Consider the following 11,051-nt stretch of genomic DNA (forward strand, 5'->3'; position numbering starts at 1 on the left):
GGACGGAAGTTCCACGTGTTTGTGTTGAGCAACTGCAGGTGGTGGGCGGAGACACAAGGGCCACGCCTCCCGAATGATACCGTGCCTATTGGCTACACGGGCGCCAAGCCCGGTCCAAAGGTGCTGGCGGTGTGCCCTGGCGGCCCTGAAGCTGCAAGCATGGCCTCTCCACCCGCCTCAACGCCCCCGACGGAGATACCAGAGCAGAACTGCAGGTACTGCGAGGTTCAGTACTGGGACCAGCGTTACAGGAATGCGGCTGACTCTGCCCCTTACGAGTGGTTTGGGGACTTCTCCGCCTTCCGTGCCCTCCTGGAGCCTGAGCTGCGGCCCGAAGACCGTATCCTCGTGCTAGGTGGGTAGTCCCGGAGCTCCCCAACCCAAATGGAGCGGGCTGGAGTCGCCCCGGCCCTTTCCGCTTTCCAGAGTCTGTTTGTCCCTCTCACGAGCCAAGATCCCCTACCCTCAGCATCTCGGCAGTATTTCGCCAGAGTCGCGGGAGCCTTAGTCCAAGCTCCGCCCCCCCGCCATAGAAAGTTTATGAGTTTGTAGGTATTCTAGGACCCTGTTCCGGACTCTCGGGGAGACAGCCTCGAGTACTGGAAAGCTCAGACGATCCACTTCAAGTCCCATTGCTAGTTGGCTGTATGACTTAGGACAAGTTCTGAACCGTTCTGGCTTCAGATTCACTTCTAGAAATGGAACTACGAGCTCAAGTCGGATAAGGAACGTTCAGGCACCTCGAGCACGGTGCCAAGCGTTTATCTGTTACCTCTCTCCACGCTCCCAGTCCTACCTGACACTTGGTCCTGTGTCCCAGGTGCAGTGAGGACGAGGACAGCGCCCTCTGAGGTCGGATGGGAGATTGCAGCCAAGATTGGGGGGATTCTCCACAGCGCGGAGGCGGGGGGGGGGGCAATTACAAATGCAGGGATGCAAGGTGGGGCTCTGAGAGGTCCAGCAGCGCCCTGGGGTTCTTTCTCTCCCAATGCCAGCCTTGGGGGCTCTAGTGAGGTTTGAGGAATAGGTTTCCTTCCAATTTAGTTTTTAGTTTGGTATTTGTAAAAGCGTGTGTATGTTTAAATGAAATATTTCGTATATATATGAGTCCCATCTATAATACAGCATATGTGGAAAGTATGAATAATAAATCTAATTTGTAGATTTGTATGCCCTATTCAATTTGAGAAATAGAACGTTCCTGGGACTAGAAAGGACGTATAACCCGGTGCTTAAGAACTTGGACCCTGGAGGTAGTTAATTATGTTGGAATCTTCGCTTATGTAACCTTAGCTGTGGAATCATGGGCAAAAGCATAGAATCTTAGCTGTGGAATCAAGGAAAAAAACACCTAAATTTCTGCACCTTTATTTTCTCAACCTTTAAAAAATAAAAGTACTTATTTATTGTGTTTTTTAAATGAATAACTATGAAAGCTCTCTAGGACAATGCCTAGCAACATAAAAGGCCTCATGTTTATTCAAGGTTTTCTGCATGGTCCCCCAAACCCCTTCTCCCCAGCGGTAAAAACTCTCTTGAATTGTTTGCTTTAAAACCATTGTATTTATTTATAAATTTACCATAAATCTCCTGTGTTTTTCAAGCTTTGGTGTCCATCAAAATCACCTGGAAAGGCGGTTCCTACCCTGAGAGTCTAGGGATGGTCTAAAATAGGCCTTGGGGGCGCCTGGGTGGCTCAGTGGGTTAAGCCTCTGCCTTCAGCTCAGGTCATGATCTCAGGGTCCTGGGATCGAGTCCCATATCGGGCTCTCTGCTCAGCGGGGAGCCTGCTTCCCTCTCTCTCTCTGCCTGCCTCTCTGCCTACTTGTGATCTCTCTCTGTCAAATAAATATAAAATCTTTAAAAAAAATAAAATAGACCTTGGGATTCTATAGTTTCAACAGGCCCACAACTGATTCTCATGCTTAGTGATTGGCAGAATAACACTGCCTTAAAATCTGCCAGACCAGGAGGTACCCTTTTCTGGATAGAGGGGAGAGAAGTTTAAAGTTTAAAAGTTTAAAAATGAGAGGAACACTTTCCTGGTAAGATTTCCCAAATCTAAGAACAAGACCTACAACTTGGGAATACCTTATGTTACACTCCATCTAAAGCAAACATTAAGTTGAGCACTTGGCAGGTTCTAGAGAGTGTGCTGGGCCACTTCTAACATATGTAGTCCTCATAACAACCCATAGAGGTGAGTGATAATTATTAGAAGACTTACTCTCAGTTAGGAGTTGGTAAACTTTTTCTGAAAATGGCCAGGTGGTAAATATCTTGGGCTTTGCAGCCTATTTAGTTTCCGTCACCATTACTCAGGACTGCTGCTCTACTGGAAAAGCTGCTACAGACAATTCAGAAGTGAATGATACATAGTAGCCATGTAGCAGTAAAACTTTATAAAAACAGGTGGCAGGCTGGATTTGGTAACCTTGCTCTAGGTCATTGTCTCAGGTTGGATTCCCCAGAAGCAACCCCGAAGGTGAAAATTCATGTCCCAGTCATTTATTAGGAAAGTGGTTGCAGGAGAAATTGTTAATAGTGTGAGGGAACAGGGAAAGGGAAAAGGCCAAGCAGGATTGTGATCATAGGCAAAGCCTCCCTGAGGGTGGTTTCAGCCTGAAGTGTCAGAGATGTAAAATGTCAAAAGCAAACACATGCCAAAACCTAGGAGCACTCCAAGGGGATTGAGTCTGAGCACTGACAGGGTCCACTATTGTCATGAGCAAGTAATTGGTGAAGGGTGCTATCCTACTCCAGAGCTTGTTTCTCTTGTTGCACAACACAGATGGGCACAGAGAGGCATCTGAACTCTGTTGAGACTGATAAAATGGCCACATTGTGAATGATGTGAATGAAAGCCTAATGGTCATGCTGATGTAGCTAAATACAGAATGTTACTACTGAAGGTGAGTAGACCTCTTGAAAACTGGGAGATAGTGGTTTAAGAGCTCTGGTTCTGGTGTTAGATAGACCTGTATCCAAATTCTGGCTCTATCACTGATTGTGTGACCTTGGGAAAGTTCCTTATCCACTTTGGGCAGCCTCATTATCCCCCATTGAGAACATGGTAATGGTAATAACAGTATCTTCTATATGGAGCTACCTTGAAGATAAATTGAGATAATTCTTATAAAGTGCTTAGCATAGAACCCAGTGTTAAGTGACTGTTAGCTATCATTGTTATTGAAAATGGGAGTCAGGGAACAGTCTCTCCAGGATTGTCCAGAGAACAGAGTATGCTGCCTGAGGACTTATGTGTCTGGTACCTATGGCTGGAAGATATTCATGGCAGGTGCTTACGTATGGCTGTCCCAGCTTTGCCAGTATCACCCGACTCTGATTCTCTTTCCTTGTTAGATTCTGTGCTTCTGATCCTAATTTGGTTTCAGTTGTATTCCCTATAGAGAGAGAAGGGACTGACCAGAGAGGATTGACAAACTGCTCAGTCCCTAAGATGGTTATTTTTCCTATAATAAGTTAATGAATTGGTATTTGGCTTACACCTCTGTCTCTTGGTATTGGGATAGCATCCACATAGCTCTGGGCTCTCGTGAGTTCTTGGATGTGGCTCATTTCTCCAGGGCTCTGCTTCTCTAAAGCTTAACGCAGGAAGGCAGAGGCCTTCCCAGGCCCCTTCTTCGTTGCCAGCCTTCAATTACTGAGAAATCACTGCTTTGTAAGCATGATTGGCTCTGTGGGCAGTCTTTGTTCTCCCTTCATCCTTAGTAAAGTTCTCTTGGAAGCTGCCATTCCTGTACCAAGGGGAAAAAAGGAAGGAAATTTGGGTTTGTTCACCATTGCGCAGAGCTCTGAGGGCCTGTGAGGTCGGGTGTGGGATGGTGAGGGGATTGTGGGTCAGAGAACCCACTGGGATTTCATCTTGAACTCACTTAGGGTCTATTGTAAAGCCACCCTCACTTCTCACCGATGTGGTATATCTCCCCAGGCTTGTTATGGTTCCAGTGTGGAAAAATACAAACTGGGTTTCCCCAGGCAAGATAGTACTATCTCTCAGCTGTAGGGTCTGAGGAGGAACACAGGAAGGGGCAGCCGATGACCTGCTGGCTGGTGCCCTGTTCAAGTGCCAAGCCCTGCTAGATTAGGGCTATCCTAACAGCTGATCCCATGATCCTCTTAGGAGGCAAATGGGGATTAAAAGCAATCTACTCCCAAGAACTGGGGATCCCCTGTGGGGCCACCAGAACTGTCCTCCAGCTCCATTCCCAGGCTGAGACTGACCACAAGAGATCCAGCATGCCATCTTAGGAAGTCACACCTACCGTGTTGTGGATCCTGTCCTCTAACCTCCATTCCTCTCCCCATACTCTGCCCTCTGGAACTGCTTTCTAGAACTTCCCACCAGAGTGTTAGGGTCCTTCAAGACTCTGATTGGTTGTCAACTTCTGTGAAAGCCTTGGCTGTCCCACCAGAGGTGGGGACAGGAGCCATCCTATGTGTTTTCACAGCCCATCCCTATTGAAACTCATCGCATATGTGGCAATTGCATGAATGTACATCTTTTCTTCCCACCAGAGCATGAGCTCCCTATTCATCTGCAGGACCCAAATGTAGTGCTCAATACATTAAGGAATTACAACAAATTAGCCCTACTGTGTGTCCCCATCGAGTTCCCCTACACTTGTTAATTCTGCCCCGGGAAACTGAAGTAGGATAGTAACCCCTAACATGACGTCTTCCCAGGGCTGATATGATCAAAGCTTCTCTGAGAGGTTAGGAATTAGGACAGTACTACTAGTATCCTAATAATAATATGATATGGTCCTAATGATGCCAATAGTATCCCAACTCTGAGTAGGGAGGAACAGGTTCGGAGTTGAGTGACTCACCATGGCTGTCAGAATCTAGATCTTTGAATTCGAAAGTTCAGAGCACCTTCAGCTACTCTCCAGCTCCTTTAGTTTTTAAATTTAGCGTATCACATTCTGCATGTAGGCTAGGTATTGCTATCTCCATTTTTCTGAATAGGAAATTCCAAGTTCCTGGTATGAAAACAACTTGCCCCTAGTCTGCACAGAATGTTAGAGCAGGATATGGGCCCAGGTCTGTATGACTCCAAGGCTTGTGCTTTTTTGTACGTGGTTCTTTTCCTTCCATACAGGAGGGTTTAGGCTGAGAGCAAATCGGCCAAGAGTGGATGGATAATTGGGGCAAGTGAGAACCAAAGCTAACCTAGCCCTTTTGCCACCCATTCTGACCCTTCCCAACCCAGGCTGTGGGAACAGTGCCCTGAGCTACGAGCTGTTCCTTGGAGGCTTCCCTGATGTGACCAGTGTGGACTATTCATCAGTAGTGGTGGCTGCAATGCAGACTCGCTATGCCCATGTGCCCTCACTGCGCTGGGAGACCATGGATGTGCGGGCCCTGGACTTCCCCAGTGGCTCCTTCGACGTGGTGCTCGAGAAGGGCACGCTGGATGCCCTGTTAGCTGGAGAACAAGATCCCTGGAATGTGTCTTCTGAGGGTGTCCACACCGTGGACCAGGTGCTAAGTGAGGTGAGGGAGCAACAAGAAAGGAGGGCAGACTGAGAGGTGGGTTTCGGGAGACTGGGGTTTCAGGAGATTGAAAGAACTCAGAGGTTGGAAGGAGGCATAGTTTGGAGCAGGTGGTGGGTCACCTTCAACACTGCAGTTACCTGAAGGAGGGGGTGGTTAAGCTGAGTCAAGATTATAGGGGGCTGGGGGCACCTGGGTGGCTCAGTGGGTTAAGCCGCTGCCTTCGGCTCGGGTCATGATCTCAGGGTCCTGGGATCGAGCCCTGCATCGGGCTCTCTGCTCAGCAGGGAGCCTGCTTCCCTCTCTCTCTCTCTCTGCCTGCCTCTCTGCCTCCTTGTGATCTCTGTCTGTCAAATAAATAAATAAAATCTTAAAAAAAAAAAAAAAGATTATAGGGGGCTGGAGTGGCCAGGGTCACAAGTGCTGATGATTGGCTACTGGGTTGCCATAGGGATGAGGTAGCAGCCAGTTTCCAGGTAGGTAATACAGACCAGAAGAGTGAGTAGTTGACAGGAAAGCAGTGCCCCTGCTCCTGACATCATTCCCATGTCCTGCCTGGGTTGAATATAGCTCTACCTCCATGGAATGACTAGGGCTAGAGAGGAGACTCACTCTTTCCGTGGAGAGCCCTGAGCTACGGGATGCAGGGTGGTACCTGCAAGGGTATCTGGGGCCATACTGACCTTTGAGAACCTGGAGATGGACTCCTCACCAGTGACTTCTCTGTCTGACTTGCAGGTGAGCCGGGTGCTGGTCCATGGAGGTCGGTTCATCTCATTGACTTCAGCTGCTCCCCACTTTCGGATAAGACACTATGCCCAAGCACGATATAACTGGTCTCTGAGGCATGCAACCTATGGCAGCGGCTTCCACTTCCATCTTTACATCATGCAGAAGGGCAGAGAGCTCACTGTGGCCCAGCTGGCCATTGGGACCCAGATCCTCTCACCCTCTAGACCTTCCATCACACCCTGCTTCCTCCAGGACTCAGATCATGAGGACTTCCTCCATGCCATTCAGCTGTGAGGCCAGAGGCATGGTCCTCTGTTCTTCCCTGCCTTTCTGCTTTGGGCTCTTCAAGTACTTGAAATTCCTGACTCAGGGCTTAGGGTTTGATTCAAGGTGCTCTCAATCCCAGAGGCCTCATGCCTAAGATAGAGCTGATAGGAGCAACCCCACATGAAACAGGTCAAACTAGATCCCAGATCCCAGGTTTCTGGTTTCCTTCTTGGGTTCCTCACATTTTTCCTGGATTCCCCAACTTCCTCCATTACCATAGTGAACCACCAGTGATTCATCCCCTAGGGCAAAGCTCAGCACATCCCCTCCATATGCCAGCCAGACTCTGAGACCTGCATCCCTGGGGCCTATTATCGACCCCCATTCAGCCTGGATTTATCCAACAGAGGGTGCAGACTTTGAATCAAGATTGTTTTATGCTTTTGATCCCAGTTTCAGCTCCATCGCTTCTTGGCCTTTTGGCTAAGATCAAGTGTAGTATCTGATCCCAGTTTCAGCTCCAACTCTAGTCTCCTATCCTGTTTACATTGTTTATTTACCCCAGGAAGCTACATGGTAATGAACTTCTCAGACCAGACTGGCCTGCTTGTTTCCTTGGCAACCCTTCCCTGCCAGCAACCTGCACCTGAGACTCCCAAGTACCTGCCCCCCTCCCCAAACGGGATTGGAGCCATCTTGGCCTGGGTCCTGAGCAGACCAAAACAGTGGTCACACACACACAGGGAGGTCTGTGTTTATTCACACACTCCTGGTACAGTGAGGATGGAGAACATTTACAAAGGACACCCCTGGGTTGAAAACATCTCCAGGGCCACAGGTGTCATCCAAAGGTGCACAGCAGTCCTCACTTTGGTTCCCAGGGGCAGGATGCAGGGGTCCAAGGTAAAATCAGACCTGGGCCCTTGGAAGGTGATACCTTGAGAGGAGGGGTCTGCCAGAGAGTGAGCAGACTGGCCATGTGATTGGTTACCATGTTGGGGGCTTGTTCCATCTCAGACTCAACACCCATCCTATCTGCCAGGCGCAGAAGAGCGTGGCCGAGACTGGGGGCGGGGTGGGGGGGCACGAACCATGAGGGGAGCCAGTAAACAAAGAGTCGGATATAAAAATACAAATGTGCTGAGGAAGTCCCTTAGAAAGAGGCTGAGGCTGGGGTCACGCCAGACAGGGTGGGAGTCAGGGAGCGGCCTGGAGGGCTGGGCTCAGGTAGGTGGGAAGCTCATGCAAATACGCAGCCAAACATCCCTGGCTGCGCGCGCGGTTCGACACCGGTCGGCAGCCGGCTCTGCGGACCAGACCGGCCGGAGAGGGGCGGGGCAGGGGAGCCGTGCGGGAGGGGGCGGGTCGGGGGCTGAGGGCCGCGGGTCTCTGTGTCCGTTCCGGTGTGCGGGGTGGGGCTGCGGCCCGAGGTTCTAAAGTGCATGAGCGCGGCGGCGGGCTCCGGGCCGGTCCGCGCCGCCGCCGCCGCCGCCGCCGTGGTGCTGAAGCGGACAGCTCCGGAGTGCCAGGCGGCGGCGGCAGCGACTCCAACCCGAAGGCGGCGCGGCCCTGCAGCCCCCGCCGGCGGGCGCCTGGGCCGGGGCGGGGGGCGCCGGCAGCCGCATAGCCGGCCCGCGCTCCTGGCCGCTGCGGGGCTGGGCCCGGAGCCCGCCGCCCGAGCCGGCGCGTCTACACTCCGGACGGCGGCTTCTCCCCCATCCCCTTCAGCACGTCGTCTATCCGGTCATCCTCGATCACCACTGCGCAGGGAGAAAGCGCGTCAGCCGCGCGGCCTCAGGGGGCGGCGGCGGCGAGAATGGGCCCCGCGTCCTCGCGCCCCGAACAGCTATTTCCCGTGGCCCAGTGACGCCCCTCGTATGCCGGTGCCACAGTGCCTTCCCCATCCGAATTCTCTTGCCGACTGGACCCTCCGCGGAGCCCAGTTCCCACAGGCCCTCCTCCCCTCCCAATGGAGGAACGCCCCCTGTTCCAACCGGCAGTTCAATCTCCCAGTCCAAACCCTCCCGCCGCCAGAGCTCTCCTCCATCCGAGCTGATCACCCTTTTGCTCGTGGGAGTCCCCTCTTCGACAGACCCCCCTTCTCAAACAGAATCTTCACCTAGTCCAACCCTCTTCCGAACCCTCTCGCCTCTTGAACCCCTCTTCCGATGCTGGCACCAACAGAGCCCCCTCCCCATGCAAACAACGAGGACAACTGAATCCCCGGACCTCCCCCGCCCCCCGTCCTCTCTCCAGTCGGACGTCCCTTCCCACCCGAAGGTTCTTCCGAAGCATCCACCGACTTAGCCTTTGGTCCTGAAGAAGCAGCCGGTCGCCCCACGTTCCCACTTCAGGAAGCCCCAAATGCCCCGGCCGGCCCCTCCCCCTTGCCCGGGTGTCAGGGCTCTACTTCCAGAGGTGGCGAGCATCGAATCCGGGGCACTGCGTTCCCGGGAGAGGGGAAGAGAGGGACACAAGACTGCAGCGGGGACACCCCCCCCCCCCCGAAACCCCGGCCGGCGAGCGGCTGGCTGCGCTGGTCTGCGGCAAGAGCTGCGGGCGCTTGGCGGGGAACCGCAGCCGGGGGGCGCCCGGCGAAGGGTTTCTGGGTCAAGCGGCGACTCCGGGCCCCGGCCGCATACCTCTCTTGGCTCGGCCGATCTGGCCCAGCTTGGGGGGTCGCTTGGCTTGGTTGCCCGCGAAGAAGGAGTTGGTGTCCTGCAGGCGGCAGCTGAAGGAGAGGTCGGAGCCCTCGGGGTCGGCGGCGAAGCGGCCCATCTTGTCCTCACTGTAGGGCAGGATCTCGGACATGGCGGGCGCGGGGTGGGCGCGGGACTGCGGCGGGGCGCGGGCGGCGGGCTAGCTGCCGGACCGGCCCTAGCTCAGCAGGGGAGCCGGCGGAAGGATGAAGTCATGCAGCATCCGGGGCTGCGGAGCCAAGCGGGGCCTCCTCCCCCGCGCCTCCGCCTCCCGGGCCGCTGGGCAGGCGGCGGCGGCGGCGGCGGAGGTGGTGACGGGGACCGGGCGGGGGCGGTGCGCGGGGGGCGGGGGTGGCGGCGGCGGCAAGAGCGGAATGACGATGAGCACCCGACTGCCGCAGAGCGCGGCAGGCGGGGCGCGGTGGAGGTGGGGCGGGCACCGGCCGAGGGAGAGAGGCGGGGCGGGCGGGGAGGCGGACCGGAGAGCGTCCAGCACTCAACCGAGGGCTGCGAGTGTTAGTGGGAGGGTCCTGCACGAGGCGGGAGTGGCGGCTGGACGATTTGTACCGGCCAACAAGTGCAGAATCTGGCCGGGAGAGGCGGGACTGGGTAGTGGGGGGCGGGAGGGAGACCGGCACCCAAGGGGCGGGAGGAGGGTCTGGCAAGGAGGCTCCTAGAGGCGAGGAAAGGGGACTGGGAATTGGGAGGCGGGGCCAGAAGCGAGGAGTCTGGACACATTCGAAAGGGGGGACTCCGGAAACACGCTGGGGGGGGGGGGGAGGTCCCACACGGGTTAGGTGAGCTGGACTGTGAGAAACCCGCGGACGCGGGAATAGCTCGCGCGGGTGGGTGGTGTCACCGCGGTTGGCGCGTTTGTGTCGGATTGGTCTTTGGGTCCTAAACTGTTTCTCTAGAGCTTTTCTTTGACTCCCCGTCTGTGTCTGCGTCTGCCTATCTATGTATCAGTCTATCTCTCTGTGTCTGTATCTGTTTCTGCGCCCCGGATCTCTTTGTGTCACAGTCTCTGTCTACTTCTGTTTCTTAGAAGTGTCTCTGCCTTTCTGTATGTCTCCATGCTTGGCTCCCGTACCTACGTGCCACCTTTACCATCTCCTGAGTCTGTGTATTTCGGTCTCTCCTAGGAAGAATCTCGGTAACTGGGCCGACGCTCGCGCACCAGGTTAGACCCCCACCCCTGCTGCTGGCTTCGAAACTCTAGCTCAAAGCGCCTCGCGTGCCCCGCAGTTCTCCTGGCCCTGGAGGTTCGGGTTGCGCGCGCTCTGTAGAAGGCATGAATGGCGGCGTCGCGGGGGGCGCCCTGGCTGCAGGTGACGCGGGGAAGCCCGGAGCGCCTGAGGACGCGGCGCGCGCCCGTGGGTATCCGGAGGCAGAAGAAGAGGGACAGAGGGTACGCCAGCCAGCGTTGCGGGGGATCACGTGACAGTTCCCGCTGTACAGAAGGGAAAGCATTCTCTCCTCTGCCGTACCCCCAGCCGGCCGTCAGCAACAGCGTCACCTGCTTGCTAGCACGCAGGGGCTCTGGCGCAATCACTGGCCTTGGAAGGTGGGGGGAGGTCCCACACTTGGCGTAGCTGACGACAGCGATAATTAGGGTAATAGGCCTCCCGTACATCCAGTACATACCCGAGGCTGAGGGGTTCTCCACTGTCGCTGAAGCGCTTTACCTCCTTTCCTTCAAATCACACAGTTAGTAAAGCTGCCTGGTGTTGGGTTTCCTTCTTCCAAATCCTCATCACATGTTAGTCCCAGGGATACAGAGGCTAATGCCATGGTGGCTGCCCTCAGGAATCAGGATTGGCAACGGGAGTAGTG

General features: G+C 54.5%; 2 protein-coding genes across 2 annotated transcripts; one reads left to right on the top strand and one right to left on the bottom strand.

Moving 5' to 3' along the window:
• Positions 1-47: 47 nt before the first annotated feature.
• Positions 48-6,726, top strand: EEF1AKMT4 (EEF1A lysine methyltransferase 4). The gene is made up of 3 exons (XM_082693207.1): positions 48-355; positions 5,237-5,520; positions 6,259-6,726. Exons 1-3 carry the CDS (start codon positions 160-162, stop codon positions 6,544-6,546), a joined length of 768 nt encoding a protein of 255 aa, XP_082549333.1. The 5' UTR covers positions 48-159; the 3' UTR covers positions 6,547-6,726.
• Positions 6,727-7,257: 531 nt separating this feature from the next.
• On the bottom strand, positions 7,258-9,513 carry CAMK2N2 (calcium/calmodulin dependent protein kinase II inhibitor 2). The gene is made up of 2 exons (XM_082693215.1): positions 9,162-9,513; positions 7,258-8,279 (listed from the first exon to the last, which is right to left on the bottom strand). The coding sequence occupies exons 1-2, from the start codon at positions 9,328-9,330 to the stop codon at positions 8,209-8,211; spliced, it is 240 nt and encodes a 79-aa protein (XP_082549341.1). The 5' UTR covers positions 9,331-9,513; the 3' UTR covers positions 7,258-8,208.
• Between the last annotated feature and the right edge of the window lie 1,538 nt (positions 9,514-11,051).

The sequence above is a fragment of the Mustela nivalis genome (assembly GCF_964662115.1).
Source record: "Mustela nivalis genome assembly, chromosome: 1".
Taxonomy (NCBI): Eukaryota; Metazoa; Chordata; class Mammalia; order Carnivora; family Mustelidae; genus Mustela; species Mustela nivalis.